This window comes from Chiloscyllium plagiosum, chromosome 11, assembly GCF_004010195.1.
Source record: "Chiloscyllium plagiosum isolate BGI_BamShark_2017 chromosome 11, ASM401019v2, whole genome shotgun sequence".
Lineage (NCBI taxonomy): Eukaryota > Metazoa > Chordata > Chondrichthyes > Orectolobiformes > Hemiscylliidae > Chiloscyllium > Chiloscyllium plagiosum.
The window spans coordinates 45,173,131-45,189,967 of record NC_057720.1 but is presented as its reverse complement, the minus strand read 5'-3'; the positions used below and the strand labels follow the sequence as shown (position 1 = coordinate 45,189,967).

The 16,837-nt window shown below is 39.7% G+C and overlaps 1 protein-coding gene across 2 annotated transcripts in view; it reads left to right on the top strand.

Moving 5' to 3' along the window:
* Window positions 1-6,865, top strand: part of slc5a9 (solute carrier family 5 member 9) — a 107,612-nt gene extending 100,747 nt beyond the window's left edge. Inside the window, exons 13-14 of one of the 2 annotated variants that reach the window (XM_043699241.1) lie at window positions 4,412-4,550; window positions 6,307-6,865. In XM_043699241.1, the coding sequence (XP_043555176.1) occupies window positions 4,412-4,550; window positions 6,307-6,512 (345 nt within the window). In that variant the 3' untranslated portion in view covers window positions 6,513-6,865. Of the gene's footprint in view, window positions 1-4,411; window positions 4,551-4,729; window positions 4,831-6,306 lie in introns of those variants that run through there. The other variant, XM_043699242.1, reaches the window with a different exon arrangement.
* Window positions 6,866-16,837: the final 9,972 nt, after the last annotated feature.

The window sequence follows — 16,837 nt, the reverse complement described above, 5'->3', positions numbered from 1 at the left end:
ACACCTTGTTAACAGTTCAGCTTGCCACAGGTTGTGGTCTTACCAAACTCACCATGCAAATTAGCCATTGGAAAAACCCAACTTGGAAACTAGAGCAGACCTTTGACAAGTTAAACTCATCACATGCTCCAAATGACCTCCATGGTGGACACTGGGCACCAACATCCCATAGCAGGCTCCATAGCCATTAGCCTCACATGCCCCATTTCCACAAACAGTGGCACCTGACATGTTTAGAAGTGGTCTAAAATGGTGGACTGAGAGTAGCGTGGATCTTGAAGCTGCTCCTGAGATTGCAGTTTGTATCTAGATTTCTTGCAGTTATTACATTTCAATGGTACACAATTTTTATTTTGATTCATTTTTGATTCTTTCATAGTCAAAAACACACAAAAAAACACTTGTGCATGAACTTCCAGAGGAAGTGGTGGATGGAGATACAGTTACAAAGTTTGAAAAACATTTGGATAAGTACATGACTAAGAAATGTTTGGAGGGATATGGGCCAAGCACAGGAAGGTGGATTAGTTTAGTTTGGGATTATGGTTGGCATGGACTGATTGGACCGAGGGGTCTGTTTCCATGCTGTCTCCTGGCACATTTTCAATCAACTTGTAGTTTGCTTCTGCATTTTGATGCTGTATTTCAGGCAGCATCAACACCTGTCATTGTAATACTACTCTAAGGACACTCTGCATTCAGGGACACACAGCCAGCTCATAGACAGGAGCAGGCTGCATTTCAAGGTTCTTCACTCTCTGACATGGTGTTAATTCCCTCTGAGCCTACATGAATGCTTGCAGGATTCCTGTCCTGCATTGCGTTGCCTGTTTGCAAATTGCTCTATGAGCCAGGGATACCAGGCTCACATTAGTGCAGTATTGCCATGTTGGTTAGAACAGATGCAAAGCCAGAAGCTTGCCACAGGTTCAATGAGAAATCTCGCAGGATTGGTGATATCGAAGTTTAGGGTGGATAAGGAAGATGTTGCATTAATTTGAGAGAGTGATAGGGTATGATCCTTGGTGTGAGGTTTGTGCAGTTGCAGAGATAGAGTGAGTTTGAGATATCAAAGTAAAGTGGTGACAATTATGGCAGAGCAGCAAAGGCATTGGCTTCATACCTACAGCACTTGGTATTCTTCCAGATGGTTGAGACTGCTTCAACCGAAGTGATAATCTGGGATCAGACTGCTATGGTTGGTATCCTGGCCCCTACTGCAGGTCTGGGGAGGGAGAACAGGATGCACCATCCTTTCCAGCAGGAACTTCAGGACCACGCCCACACAGAGGGGCACCAATTACCTCCTGTTAACCATGCTGTAGCCAAATGTTAGGAACTGTGCAGGGCAGCTCCGGATGGACAGTCTTGGAGTACAATGGGCTTTTAAACATGGCACTCGTCCAAGGATGCCAGAGTTCAGTTATCTTCAATGAGTGGTGGTTTGCTTGGGAATGGCGCATGGCAGGATGGAATGGGAATTGATGCTCACTGTGAGGGCTGAAAAGCTAATTTAAGTGATGAGTTTGGTATGATACGTGAGAATCATAATGTTCAGCATTACGATGAGAATCACTCCACCAAACCAATTATTCAGCCCTGAATCTTTCTTTGCTGTTTTATATATTCTGAACAACCATCTGCACTACCAGCTGTCTTTGCACGATTATATGTTTTTTCTTTAAAATTTGATATTATGTTCAACCTTTCTAGTTAATCATGAATGGTGGGTCTTTCCCTTCGTATATTTCCTATTCGTTGCAATTTTATGTATTCTGAAAAATCCACTTAAATGTTTCCCACTGAAAAACTTGGCCTATTCCTTAACGTAATAGTTTGTGGGTCTGTTTTATGTCCTTATAGTCATCCTTATTTGGGTTTAAAATGCTAGTCTTGGACCACTCCTCTCCCCCTCAGAGTTAATATAAAATTCAATCATATTATGGTTGCTCACTCCAAAGGGTGCCTTCACAGTGAGATTATTAATTAATCTTATCTCATTCCATAAACTAGGACTAGTAAAACCTGCTTTCAGGTTAGCGCCAAAATATGCTGTTCTAAGAAACTATACTGATTATTCTGGTCTACATGTAGACAAGTTCTGGGAAGGTCCATTATTTCATCCTTTACATTCCATACAAACACGTGGTCAGTGTTAGGGGAGTGGATACTATTCCCACAAGTGACTTCTTGCCTTTATCGTTTCTTAACTCTCCCCAAACTGCTTCAGCATCTTGCTTTCTTGAACATAAATCATCCCTCTTTACTATAATTAATGAGCAGAAAATTTCTAAGTTGCTTTCTCTAAAGGGAATTGATGAACTGGCTGGGTTTTTAATGACAGTGACCAGCATTAGGCTAGCTTTTTTTTAATTCCAAATTTACTTATTCCATTTAAATGTTGCTATCTGCCATGATGGGATTTCAACCTATGGCCCTAAGACATTAGCCTCTGTCCACAATGTGGACACTCACAGACAGTGCCTTCAGTTCTGTCCTGGTATTATTTGTGTAACCTCTAGCTTTATCTATTGGTTCACTTTCAGATTTGTTCTCTCCATGCCAACCTGTCATGGTCTGTTTATCATTTTTTTATATTAATACTGTTCTCTCTTGCATTTTCTGTACTCTGTGATTTACTATATCTTCCTAAATTTGATCTCTTCACCTAAGTATTTGATTTACAAGCTTCTCTACTCCCTAATTATGTGGCTACACTCCAGCATGACTCAGGTATATACCATCACAGTGATTCAGCCCCCACTTTCCTTAATATTATGCCCCATGACCCAGAACCCACTTCTAGCACACCAGTCTTTGACCCACAAATTATTTTATTTGATCTGATTAGGATTGCACCAAGTGGTTCTTCGTGGACTGTTAATCTATATACCCAGGTAATGTTCTGGGGATGCTACACGAGACCTCATATTATTTAATGAGATGGAGTTCAAATCCTGTCAAAGCAGATAATGGGAATTTGAATTCATTAAAAAACAGGAATTAAGAACCTAATGATGACCATGAATCCATTGCTGATTGTCAGGAAAATCCCATTTGATTCACTCATGTCCTTTAGGGAAGGAAACTGCCATGCTCACCTGGTCTGGCCTTCATGTGACCCTAGACCCTCTGGACAATCAGAGATGGATGATAAAAGCTGACCTAGCCAGTGATGCCCACATTCTGTGAATGAATGATAAAAACATTGCACTTGGCTCACATAATAATCTGGAGGTCCTTATCTTTGAAGTTCTGCTTCTGAACTTGTGCCACCTCCTCATATTTATTCTAGAGAAGCTTTTTTTTTTGGTCTTGTCTATTTATTGGTAGCTACATGGACCACGATGACTGAACCCTTCTCCTCCCATTGTTAAACTCGTCTCAGATCTTGAATGCCTGAACTGGGGAAGCAATGCTGACTTGTCACCTCTCACTCATTACTGCAGAGTTATGTGAATCCAGCTCACTACAACCGCTACATTTCCTCTTTACTCCTTCTACTTAAATGGCTTTCTGCACCATGATACTATGGTCAGGTCGCTCATGCACCTTTTAGCTCCTATTCTCATCTACGCAAGCAGAATCTCAAACCTGTTGGGACAATTATGAAAGCTGAGGCTCCTCTGCTATAGCCTCTGGGTTCCATAACCTGCCTCGCTCACAGTCACACTCTCCTGTCCCCGACTACTGGTTAATTAGAAAAGCTTACCCTAAAGGTTGGACCGCCTCCTGGGAGAAAAATGTGGTAACATGGCCTCCAGCTCAGACACTTTGAGTTGAAACTGCTGTATCAAAAAAACTCTTAGTGCAGACGTGAATTTTGTTTTATGAATTCATGAAATAAGGACCTCATTGGCTGAACCAGCATTTTTTTCCCATCTCCAATTGCCTTGGAAAAGATGGTAAGGAATTGAATCACTTGTTGAACTGCTACTATCTTTGTTTCATGGACACCCACAGAGCTTTAGGAAGAGAGTTTCAGGATTCTGGAGCTGGGTTGTTGCGAGAGTTGTCAGGAGTTTAGACAGGGGCTTGCCTATATCCAGTCCCTTGATCCTACACAAATCAGTGCTGATGTTGTAGGAGCCTTCCACATCTCTATCCCCCAAACCAACAGATACACTATAACACTGGTTTTGCAGTCAGCTCTTCCTTGTCCTGGCTGGAGCTTGGAAATTACCCTTAACAGATCCTTAAGAGGCCGTTAATTACTGTGATAAATAGTAATACCTGTTATTTTTCTCCCAGTCCAACGCAATCACAAAGTTATATGTGGCCAATATTTTGCCAACGAAGTTTGAGCACACATCTTCTTAATATCGTGCAATATTTACAATAAGAAAAGGTACTCTGCACATATGATTGTATGTCAGAGAGTAATTGATTGCAATAATTTATATTTTTAAAGCTGGTCCGGTTAACATGGTGGTCTAGACATGAACAAACACCAGTTATTAAATCAGATGATCCCTGGATCCAACAAAGGACAGTTGAGAGTAATGATGAAGTACACTCAGTTAAGGAGGATAAAGGACAACATGAAACAGGTAAATGAGAGATGAGTTTCTGAAAAAGGGCCAAAATCAATGGTATTGACACATACTAGCTATTAGATATGCTAGTGGTGGTTTTTCCAGTAATTCTAGTCCAATTAGGACATGTATTCTCTGCTAACTGATCTACAATGTCAGTGATCTGCTCTTCAAATCATCTACTTTCCATCTAGATTCACTATAACTAAAGGAAGAGACTGAGAAGGGGGAAAGCGGTCTGAACCAAAAGGTATAAGGTTAGAAAAGAAAGAAAACAGTAAGAAATATTGCAAATTGTTAAAAGAAGTAGAAAATAAAGTAATTGATGTTGTTGACTTGCTTGCTGAGTTGTTAAGTTGTTTGCGGACATTTTGTCACCATACTAGGTAACATCATCACTGCACTTTCAGTGAAACATTGGTGTCCTGTCCTGCTTGCTATTTGTGTGCTCTGGTTTGCTGAGGTGGGTTCTATCATTTGTGATTTTGTTTCTTAGTGGTTGGTATATGGGGTCTAACTCTCCATGTTTGTTAATGATGTTCTGGGTTGATTGCCAGTCCTCCAAGAATTCCCATGTATGTGTCTGTTTGTCTTATCCTAGGTTGGATTCATTGTCCCAGTTGAATTGGTATCCTTCTTTGTTTGTGTGTATGGACACAAGTGATAGTTGATCATAGAGTTAGATCCCATATACCAACCACTAAGAACCAAAACCAGAAATGATACCACCCACCTCAGCAAACTAGGATACATAAATAGCAAACAGGACAGAACACAAATACTTCATTGGAGGCACACTGATGATGTTACCTACAACAGTGATGAAACATTTGCAAACAAACGTACCAGCTCAGCGAGCAAGTCAACAGCCTCATCCACAACTTGAGCTACAAATCTTCTCAAGAACTTTGAATAAAGTAATTGTTAAAAGAAGTCAGGAACTCGGGCATTTTAGATTGAATGTCAAGGCCAATGGAAAATCTGGGATCTTAGTGAACAATTGGACTAAAGTGTTCTCCTCAGCTAATGAAATATCAAGATTGAGAAAGCTGAAGCAGAATGGGAGAGGAACAGGAATAATCAATATAAAATCAGAGTAGGATAGGTGAGATTGAGAGACAGAGAAATAAGGTGAAAGGGAAAGTAAGAGAACAAAAATAAGATATGACACTTTATTTAGATTCTCATGTGGGAATGAAATTGCTGTTCCCTTTCTGATCCCTGGAGAGAGAGATTTGCATTAAGAAGGTATTCATGCAGTTAAATTCCAGGACTAACTTTCTGTGTCAAAATGAGCAAGTTATAAGTAATAATGGAAATTCTTACAGGTATGATGTTGTTTATTTGAAGCAAACAATATAGCGTTGAACAAACCAGTAAATTCTGGAGATTCATAAGTTACACTGCATCATATTTTCCTGAACTTGCTGAAAGTTTTAAGTACTTAACACCTTAAGTGCTGTAAGCTGCAGGGCAATGGGCGGTGTGCTGGAAGATGGAATTAGAAAGGGCATCTGAGTGTCTTTGGGTCAGCAAGGACAAGATGACAAGCTGAATAGCTCCCTTCTGTGCTGTAGCATTTTTACAGTTCTAACTGGTCCATGTGTAGGTCACCAAAGGACATATATTTCCAGTAAGATTATTGCTGACCCCCAAAATCCATTCAGCAATATGCTTATTTTGAGAAAGATTGTTTTCAACACTGCTTGTTTATTACAATTAAAGCTGATTATTTTGTTTAATCTTTCTGTGTTTATTTCTGTTAAAACAGTGGAACCACCCCAGTGGAAAAAAATATTGTTTTGCTTATGCGGGTTCAAGGTACAGCAGCAACCTGAACTCTCAAAAGAAGAAAGTGATGCCATCCAGGCAAAGTTAACCAGCATTGAAGAGAAACATTTGTGGCGACAAGTGTGTAACATAAATGCTTTGATCCTGATGGCAATTAATATCTTCTGCTGGGCATATTTTGGATAAAAAACGTGTTGGGATCTTAATTAGTGCAGGATCTGTTTTATATCTCATTGGTGAAGTAAGTGTTTGTAGCAATACATTTATGAAAACCCTTGTGAAAGCATTCATTTATATATTACTGATTGCTGCAGACAAAATCCTGTCTTCTGTGCCAGACTGTTCTGCAAGCTGTAAAGAGACACTTTGTTGAAATAAATAGGAGCATTGCAATAATAAAGCTAAGAAAAAGTCAATTAAAGTAATTCCTTTAGGGGAATGAAACATTACTTGTCAAAGTCATGGACATGTACAGCACGGAAACAGACCCTTTGATCCAACTTGTCCGTGCTGACCAGATATCCTAAATAAATCTCGTCCCATTGGCCAGCCTTTGGCTCATATCCCTCCAAACTCTTCCTATACATATATCCATCCAGATGCCTTTTAAATGTTGTAATTTACTAGAGTCCGCCACTTCCTCTGGCAGCTCATTCCATGCACGCCACCTTCTGCATGAAAACGTTGCTCCTTAGGTCCCTTTTAAATCTTTTCCCTCTCACCTTAAATCTATAGAGGTGCCAGTCTTGGACTGGGATGGACAAGTCAGAAGTCGCACAACATTAGATTATAGTACAACAGGTTTAATTGAAATCACACAACTTTTCAGAGCACTGCCCCTTCGCCAGGTGCAGTGATTGAGCAGTGCACGCAGACAGAACTTATAGGCAGAGAGGTCAAAAGATCATACAACTGGTGTGAATTCAGTGTCAGATAACACGTCTCTGCAAGTGACCAAGCATGTTAGACGGTGTTTATACAGTCAACGTCAGTGCTGTGCTGTCATGACAAACAGGCAGAGCAATAGGAATATACAAAAGGGGATATCTCAGGTCAGACACTAAATTGTAGGTATGAGGCTTTGTTCAGAACTTGTCTCAGAATTTTAATGTGTGAGAATGAGAGAGACAGAGAGAGGGAAAAGAACCTGCAGAAATGTATTATCTGACATTCCAGTTGTATGATTTTTAGATCTCCCTACCTATAAACGCTGTGTCTATGTGCACTTCTCTCTCATTGCATCTGATGAAGAGACAGTGCTCCAAAAGCTTGTGTAATTTCAAATAAACCTGTTGGACTATAACCTGGTGTCATGTGTCATCTGACTTTGTCCAGCCCAGTACAGTTTCTTTCCACATTCTTTTCATTTTGATGTTTTGAATTTAAATTTCACCTTTTGTATTTTATTTAATTAAAATTGCCAGCACACACTTCTTCCTCATAAGTTATTTTTAAAATTAGCCACTAAAAGACCATTGTTTTATTTTTAAAAGTCAGTAAGTCATTAAAATTTCATCTCATCAGGACATAATTCAAAAAATTGTTTGGGAACAGAGAGTTTTGAGCTTTATGTATGCACATCATTGAAGATATTGGAGTGGTTTGATAAGGTGGTGAAAGAAATAGGGACTATAAACTTAAGAGGTATAGATTAAACTTTATAAAGTACTAGTTTGGCCTCAGCCACCCAATTTTTATCTAATTCTGGACCATGCACTTTAGGAAGCATGTGGAAGCATTGTACTGGTTACAGAAAAGGTTTGTGAAATTGTTCAGGTTTGTGAATAGATTGGAGAAGATTGGACTGATCTCCGGAGAGTAAGTTGAAATGAGATTTGATTGAAATGTTCAAGGACTCTTGATAAAATAGAATGGAAGAAATTGTTCCCACCAGTGGGAAGATTGAAAACTGGAAGACGTATAAGCGGATTGGGAAAAGAGCCAACAGTGGCGTGATGGCAGTGAGATGGGAATTTGTCATTGTCCCATGGGTCCTGGTGTTGAGGCAAAGTGCTGGTCCTGACCCCATTCCAGTGTATGCTGGAACCATCGCAGCAATTTTACCCGCGCAGATGATTAGGAAGTCACCCAATTATAGATAATGACCTGCTTCTCAAAGCTCCCAGCCTGATCAGAGAGCCAGCAGTTTGAAAGTCTTGACAGCATCACTGATTATGGAAACCTTTGCTGAAGCCTTGAGGAGAGAGAGAGGGTGTCTCCGTTGTTGAGGTGTCTTTGAAGGAATGCTGAGAAATCTTTTGATGTTGTGGGCAGCACGGTGGCACAGTGGTTAGCATTGCTGCCTCACAGCGTCAGACACCCGGGTTCAATTCCCGCCTCAGTTGACTCTCTGTGTGGAGTTTGCACATTCTCCCTGTGTCTGCGTGGGTTTCCTCCGGGTGCTCCGGTTTCCTCCCACAATCCAAAAATGTGCAGGTTAGGTGAATTGGCCATATTAAATTGCCCGTAGTGTTAGGTGAAGAGGTAAATGTAGGGGAATGGGTCTGGGTCAGTTGCGCTTCGGCGGGTCGGTGTGGACTTGTTGGGCCGAAGGGCCTGTTTCCACACTGTAAGTAAACTAATCTAATCTAAGTTTCAGCTGTTGGATCCCAGCAGCTGGAGGCATCACTACCCCAGCAGCAGCTTTAGAGGGGGTCAGGTTGGTCATTGCTGCCAGGAAATCCCTAGGTAGACCTTAGAACATTGTGAACGGATTCCCTCCTGCTCACCTCCAAGAAAGTTGCTAGGAGGCTGCTGCAGTGTACCATGCTGTGGTTGGAAAGGTTCTGAGGCAGTTGCGGGTTGGATGTAGTAACAGATATTTCATACATTTTATTGCCATTTTACCAGACCTACAGACTTCCTGACTATCGTCAATGGGACTGAAAAAATCCCACATGTATTTTTAAGCAGTAAATGGTAATGATCTGGAATACTAATTGAATCGATGGGTAAACATAGTTAAAAAGAAAACCTGGGGAAAGTACAAGGCTAGGAAAGTGAGAACAACCAAGTTGCTCTAAAAGACCAAAAGAACTGCAGCTGCTGCAAATCAGGAAGAAAAACAGAAGTTGCTGGACAAGCTGAGCAGGTCTATGTAGAAAAATCAGAGTTAACACTTCAGACCTGGTGACCCTTCCTCAGAACTGTTCTAAGGAAGTGTCCAAAGTTCTGAGGAAGGGTCACTAGACCTGAAACATTAACTTTGATTTCTCTGCACAGATGCTGCCAGACCTGCTGAGCTTTCCCAGTACCTTCTGTTTTTATTTCTGCCAAGAATATCAGGTTAGTGCTATATAGTCCCGGGTTATTGTCACAGATATTCGTCCACCTACTTAATCGAAATTTTCCACTTTCTTCAAATGTTGATTGAAAAGGGTCCTCAGTTGGGAAAAGTAAATGATGCACTCCTTTCTCAGCCTTCTGCACTTAATTTCACATCGCTCAATGTTTTGCTCCCTTAAACCTTTCTTACACTTGGCACCTTTCCAAGTACAGTGCTGTATTGGTTAATAAACTGACACAAAGAAAATTCTTCTTAACCGTGGAACTATGGTAGCTAAATTGTTATTGGTCTAATCAATGTGGAAACTCGGGGCAATCAGTTTAGTGCATTGAATTCCCCTTTGGAAAGCCCCACCTGGACTAAAATGGGTTTTGCTATTCCTTTATTTGGAGGAATGTAGTAGCTGAATTTTAATCAGGTTAATTAACTCAGAACATCTTGATGAAACAGCATTTTGTCTACATAAACTTGAGGAATGATAATGAAAAAGATGACTTCCAAAAGGCCTTATTCGCCAGAAGACTCTTTTAAATTTAATATCTTAGAAATATTTTGTAAATGCACTTTCATTTTCACATGTAAAATCCTTGGAGTACTACAATGGATTTATTTTACCAGCTTTCTGCTGTAAAAAGTAACTGTCAGTTCAATTTTTGTTTCAAAAAATTTCCAAACTAATATTTGGCTCACAATAACTTAATTTTACTCTTATCTTTATGAAACAGATTGAAAGTTATTAAATAAACTTATTATGTATAGAGATGTAATGGAATTAGGTTAGTAGTTATTTTATGTATCTCTATTAAGAAATCGATAAGTTAAAATTAATGTGCCTCGAAATAAAGTTACGCAAGCTAATTTCATGACTAGCTTTGCTGTGTAATTTAAATGAAATCTATGTGCAGCATTTGGATCAGCAATATTTCCTTCCCTCTGTCAACTCAATGGTTAGCAAAAGCTGAGCCGCGCGAGGGACTTATGTTCATATTTACTGTCTGTTAATACGTTATTGTGCTGAACTTTTCATCTTGCATGCATAGTAATCATAGAATCCCTACAGTGTGGAAGCTGGCCATTCGGCCCATTGAATCCACACTAACCCTCTGAAGAACATCTCACCTAGACCCACCCACCTCTCCTATCCCTGTAACCCTGCATTTCCCATGGCTAATCCACCGAGCTTGTACACCCCTGGACACAATGGGCAAATTAACACAGCCAATCCACCTAACCTGCATATCTTTGATCTCTGGGAGGAAACCTGAGCACCTGGAGGAAACCCACGCTGAGATGGGGCAAATGTGCAAACTCAGACAGTGCACCCAAAGGTAGAGTCAAACCCAGGTCCCTGGTGCTGTGAGGCAACAGTGCTCATCACTGAATCATTATGCCCCCACTGCTGCCCCCACAAGAAAAGTACTTGCATTGAAAGTGAACTGTAGTTGTTACAAAACTGACAGTCCAGCATTGTTCAGGATATAAAAGCAATATCAGAGAATCCACACTACTTAACTAGATGTAAAATATATATATATAGACAGGCTAGTAGAATTTTATAGGACTATTTATAAATCACAATTTGAGATTCACAATTTAATTTCCCATTATGTGTCCCAAAGGTGCATTTTTTATTTTAGGTTAGTTTCTTCTGTTCTTCATACAATTATTGCAATAAATGCAATTACTGCAATTTTCTTTCAAGCAATATTAACAACAGAAACATGATGAAAAGGTAATGGAGGTCCCTGCTCTCTTCATGACTGTTGAGGTCACAGTATATAATTGCATACTTCAGAGTCTTATCTGCATACTCATTTACCCTATCTTTAAAGTCTTCATCAAAATACAGAGTCAAAGGTCACACAACACCAGGTTATAGTCCAATGGGTTTATTTGCTGGCACTTGGTGGTATCGATGGTAGCAATGATGTGGAAGTGCCAGCACTTCCACGTCAAATATAGAAATTCACTTTAATTAAAATTGTCATTCAACAGCATAAAGCTGGGAGTTGGGGTGGGAGTGGGTCAGAATATTCAGAAATATAACCGGAACATCTATATAATTTACTGTAAGTACAAGACCATCTCAGGGGCTTGAGTATTCTGTGGTATATAATTGACTTCTTGACTCTCCAAAGCCTGCCCATCATCTACAAGTCAGGAGAGTGATGGAATGTTCTCCACTTGCCTGGACAATTGAGGCTGCAATAACACAAGAAGTTCAAGACAAAACAACACACTTGATTGACAGTCTATCCACCGTTCACACATTTGCACCAGGCACATGGGAAGACACTAATGCTTTTATGCATCCTCAAGTCTCACACCTCTTGATATTCATTTATTTTATGTTTTTTCAGGGGATGTGCGCATCAAGTTATTTATTACTGAACAATAAATACCCTTGAGAATCTGATGGTGAATTTCCTCCTTGAACTGCAGCAGTCCATGGCAGAATTTCACCCAGTGACAGTGAAGGAACATCCTAATGAGGATGGTTGTGTTGTAGCTGGAATAGCCTGGTTATCTATGTGGACAGCTTGGACTCTTGAGTGAGGGTATTCAGGGGATTAAGTTGATGAGGGCTTGAGAAGCGTATTGAAGGGGTCAAAGGGTATGAGGGCAGGATTTTCAAAGCAGGCGGATGTGAAGGAAAGGGGTGGTACAATTTTTGGGGGAGTTCTCCTGATGCACAAAGGGCACCCCCTAAAGTTAGTACACTCCTTTCTTCCCAATGTTCTATAAACAGCTTTAAAAGAATGGCCTGGCCTCTCCTGTCCGCCTACCCATGCTAATTGTATTTTGGCATGGATAGCCTATTATCAGTTTTTAAAAAGCTCAGTTGACCTTTAATTCTTTATTTACACATGATCGGTAGGCGGTTGATTTTGTCACTGAAATGCCATCTGCATTGTGAGCTCAGGAGTGGGTGGGAATGTGCTGGGTTAGCCATTCGTTCTTTACTCAATGCATCAACTATCACACCAGCCACTTCTTTAAGACCCTCAGTCCATCAAGAGCCAGGGACACATCAGCCGACGGCTCCAGCAATTTGCTCCGTAGCAATAGCATAACAAACTGTGAAATTGTGTAAGTATCATATGCAGATAAATAGATTAACGCTTATTTCTAACAGCAAAGTTCTCTTAATTGAGCCTTAACAAAATAACGAGCAACCCATCGATTCCCTTCCTGCCCCTGAAAAAGTACATAGATAGTGAGAATAAGTCAAGAATCTGTAAGAAATGGCTGTCCCTCATTTTTTTATCTCTCATACCTCCAAGTCTTGCAACACAGGCCTGGAAAAATTTAACCTTTATGTTTCGAGATGAGCAAAATAGAAACTGATGAGGTCTCTCTTGACCAGCAATCTTTTAAAATTACTAATGATCATAAAAAGTACTAAAAATAGATACAGAAGAATCTGATAATAAAATAAATTGTTATAACAATAATATAATTCCCTCAGTTGGAGCTTGACTAGGTAGTGTGAATTGTCCCGAAAAAGCTATTCTTATAGTTATCAACCGAAGATCATGCACACAGATATTAATTACAGGAGAGATGTATTGCTCTGTATGGAAACTTATGATGAATGTTATGGATTAGGAGTAAGATAAGTAAATAATAGAAAAAAAATCTGGCTTTAGCTTTTCAATTCTGAAGAGAATAAGAAAGGAATCAACCAACAGTTCAAATGTGAACTGAGTCAGTGTTTTGACAATGGGAAAATAAATTGGTTACAGTAACTCACAACCAAAGTTAAGTGAGTTCCAGTAAAAAGACATCAACATAGCATGCAATGTATCTTCTGGGGAAACTTTTGATTGGGAACTGGCCAATATTGGTAGAGCTTGTTTCTCGCAGTCTCTAATATGTAAATAATACAGACACATTTGCATGAATGAAATCAATGCATATGTTCAATAATTCTCAAACGTTAACTTATCTCTAGAGGTCATGGTTTTCCTAGGACAGAAAATCTGCTTAAAAGAATGTAGCTATGACACCAGTCAGAGAGAATATTGTGCAGTCAATGTAATTTGTGCCATCCAATAACGACTTACATTAATTATAGCACGTTTCACACTCTCAAAGTGTTTGTTAAGTCCTATACCAACATGTCTTAATCGGAATTTTAAACTATTTTTGAGACTGCAAAAGATGGCTGTCTCTGGGTCAGCTGACTTCAGTGGATTAAAAGCTCTATAGAGAACTAAAGGAAACATTCCAGAGTCATGTGTAAACAAAACTGAAACAACTAGTTAAAAAAAAATATTTGATGCCTCAAACTTTCAAGGTGTTAAACAAAAACATAGGATGTTGGAATTAATATAATAAGCAACTTTGAGCTGGTGAATAAGTCACAAAATGAGGAAGCCATCTTACTGTCTGCATTCAAAACCATCAAAAGATGTTTTGTTAACAGTTGCTAGAGTTAATAAATTTGCTCCCACACTCCATGGGTAAGAAAATATAAATTGATTCTATCATAACACATACTGATCATGGGCAGTAAGGGAACACAATTAGGATGGATTTTTACCCTCTGATATAGCAAGGATGCTGGGAACATAGGGCAAGAATGAAAAAAAAATCAGAAATGTAATGTCAAGAAATTGTTTTCTGATTTTCACCTGAGGTGTTAAGTGGTGACCTCAGGATCTTGTTTTTGACCAGTGACTACTTTATTTCCATACATGTGCAACTCAGTATTAGCTCAATCACCATTTTCAATTCCTGTCTCCCTTCCCAAGAAACCAGATGGCACAATTTGCCATGAAAGTCAGAGTGGTTACCTGGCAGCTGCAGTTCAATGAATGCATGTACCGGATATTATTCAGCTGTGTATGCAGCAGAATGCTATTGCATGGTCCATGGCCAGCATCTTCCTTGACCTTTCATCAATGCAAATTGGAAACTACAAACAACCAGCCTCTTCAAATCATTATGTCTACTCTTGAACAAACTCTCACACTACTTTAAGTCTATCAAAACTTGGCTTTGATGTTTAAGGACATCTATGACTTGCATGCTTCTGCTAGGTCACTTGACATGTAGGGACACATACATCTCATACATTTACACTGGATACCTCTTATGGCTCTTAGCTTGCTTTCTCAACAGTCACTCATTTTGCAGTTTCTTGGAGGTTAACAGCTTCTGCAGCTGGCATTGCCTTTTTAGTGCAGAGGGGTAAGTAGGCAGCTTGTCACATTGGATGACTGAACAATCAAGGAGGTGGACATATTGCTGTAAAGTGCCAAGCTACGTCATATCTATAGACATGTGCCAGCGGTTTACGGGGCAAACACACAACGTGTTTCAGGAAAATAGCCATGTTTGAAGATCAAAGGGAAGCAATTCTTAGTGGGTTCCATTAAACTATAAGACAATAAGATGTAGGAGCAGTAGTTATTCAATCCATCGAGTCTACTCTGCCATTCGATTCGATCATGGCAGATCTGACAATCGTCGACTCACTTTTCAACCTTTTCCCTTAACTACTGATTCTAATATTAATTAGAATTCTGTCTATCTCAGTCATAAATATATTTAATAACCCAGCCTCAACAGCCCTCTGGATCAAGGGGATCGTTTACTCTTGCAAAGCACAGAAGATCTTTAATCTTCTCCCTGCACCACTGTGCATTCTGTTTAACCCAGTTTAACTATCTGTACCCAGGTTGGCTGTGTCTGATAACATGCCATCCTTTAGTGGTCTACAGGAAAAAGGACAGTCCTTTTCTCCACCATCACATTCACCATAAAGCAGGGAGCTAACATACTTTTGGCTGTTTCCTCAGAACTATAGTCGAGTACCACAACGTGTAAAGAGCAGCAATCGAGGTGGTGTACAACTCGTCACCAGCGGTATGAATACCATCAAGCCTGAATAGTGAGGGTACTTCTGCCTCTTCTATTGTGCAATTCAATGAGAAGCACACTGAGGAGACTGATTCCATAATTAATAAGGTGAATAATAAAAGGTTGCTTGAAAAGTGTTGCTCAAAGCCAAGATGCCATGAACCTCACTTGACAAAATACTTTAATTGCAAGTGGGAGAATTCCACACATGGATTCTGTCCATGTCATGCTCCAGAGTGAGTGAATTGCTTCTGAAGTCACTGCTGCAATGTCCGGAAATATACCTTTGAACAGTTATACAGTTTTATTTAAAGAACATCCCTGCTATTTTTGAAGAGGGCTGAGGAACTTTTACATCCAACTGAAAGGACAGATGTAGTTTCAGTTTAATGCCTCATTCAATAGTTGGTAACTCCAACAGTCCTTCTTCAGCAGGGAGTGAATTCCTGCAGCTGGAGGTAAAAGTTCAAACACTGAGATGAGGTGACTCCTGACAGTTAAAATAGTTTCCAGCTTATGGAAAAAATATAGAATTGATTATTTAGTTTGAATAAATTACAAAAAAATCCCATATCTTTTAAAGACATATTACTTTTTAAGTTAATTTAGCATCAGTTCTAAATCTTAGGTAACTATGATGATTACAAATTACAATGCTGCCGAACAATTATGGAGATGCACTTTCAATGCCAAAACATTTTAATGCAATTACTTGGCAAGAATCAGTGCACAGGCTGACATATGGATACTTTATATGCATAGCTTGTTATTGTATTCTGTTCAGCACTTCTCTAACAGTGCGACAGCCTTGGGATTTACAAGACCAGCAGTTGAATGTTGACAGCTGTTTCAAAAACCTAAGAGGAAAACTGACATAATCTACCTCCCTTAATATAGAATGGCCTGCCAGATATTTTAAGCATAAGTCTGGAATAATTTATGAATGAATCAGAAAAGAAAGAGAAAACAGTAAGCCTTTGCTTTAATAAGTACCTTTGATGATGTCCTATTGCCTTGCAGTACGGGATAGTGATGTGGAGGAACCATTGTAATATGGAAAAGGTGACAGCCAGTTTATGGACAGCATGCTCCCACAAACTGCAATGTTATTCTTTTACTTCCAACAATGAATAAAGAATGAGCAGGACACTGTGGTAAACACCCCTGCTCTTTTTCAAATAATATCATGAGATATTTTAAATCCACCAGAGAGGCAGACAGGGCCTTGGTTTCACAACTCATCCAAATGACACCCCTGACATTTCCTTACCACTGCACTGGATTGTCAGCCTGGAACATCATGCTCAATCCTGTGAAATTAGGCTTTTTACCCTGAAAATATACTTTGTGCATTAAC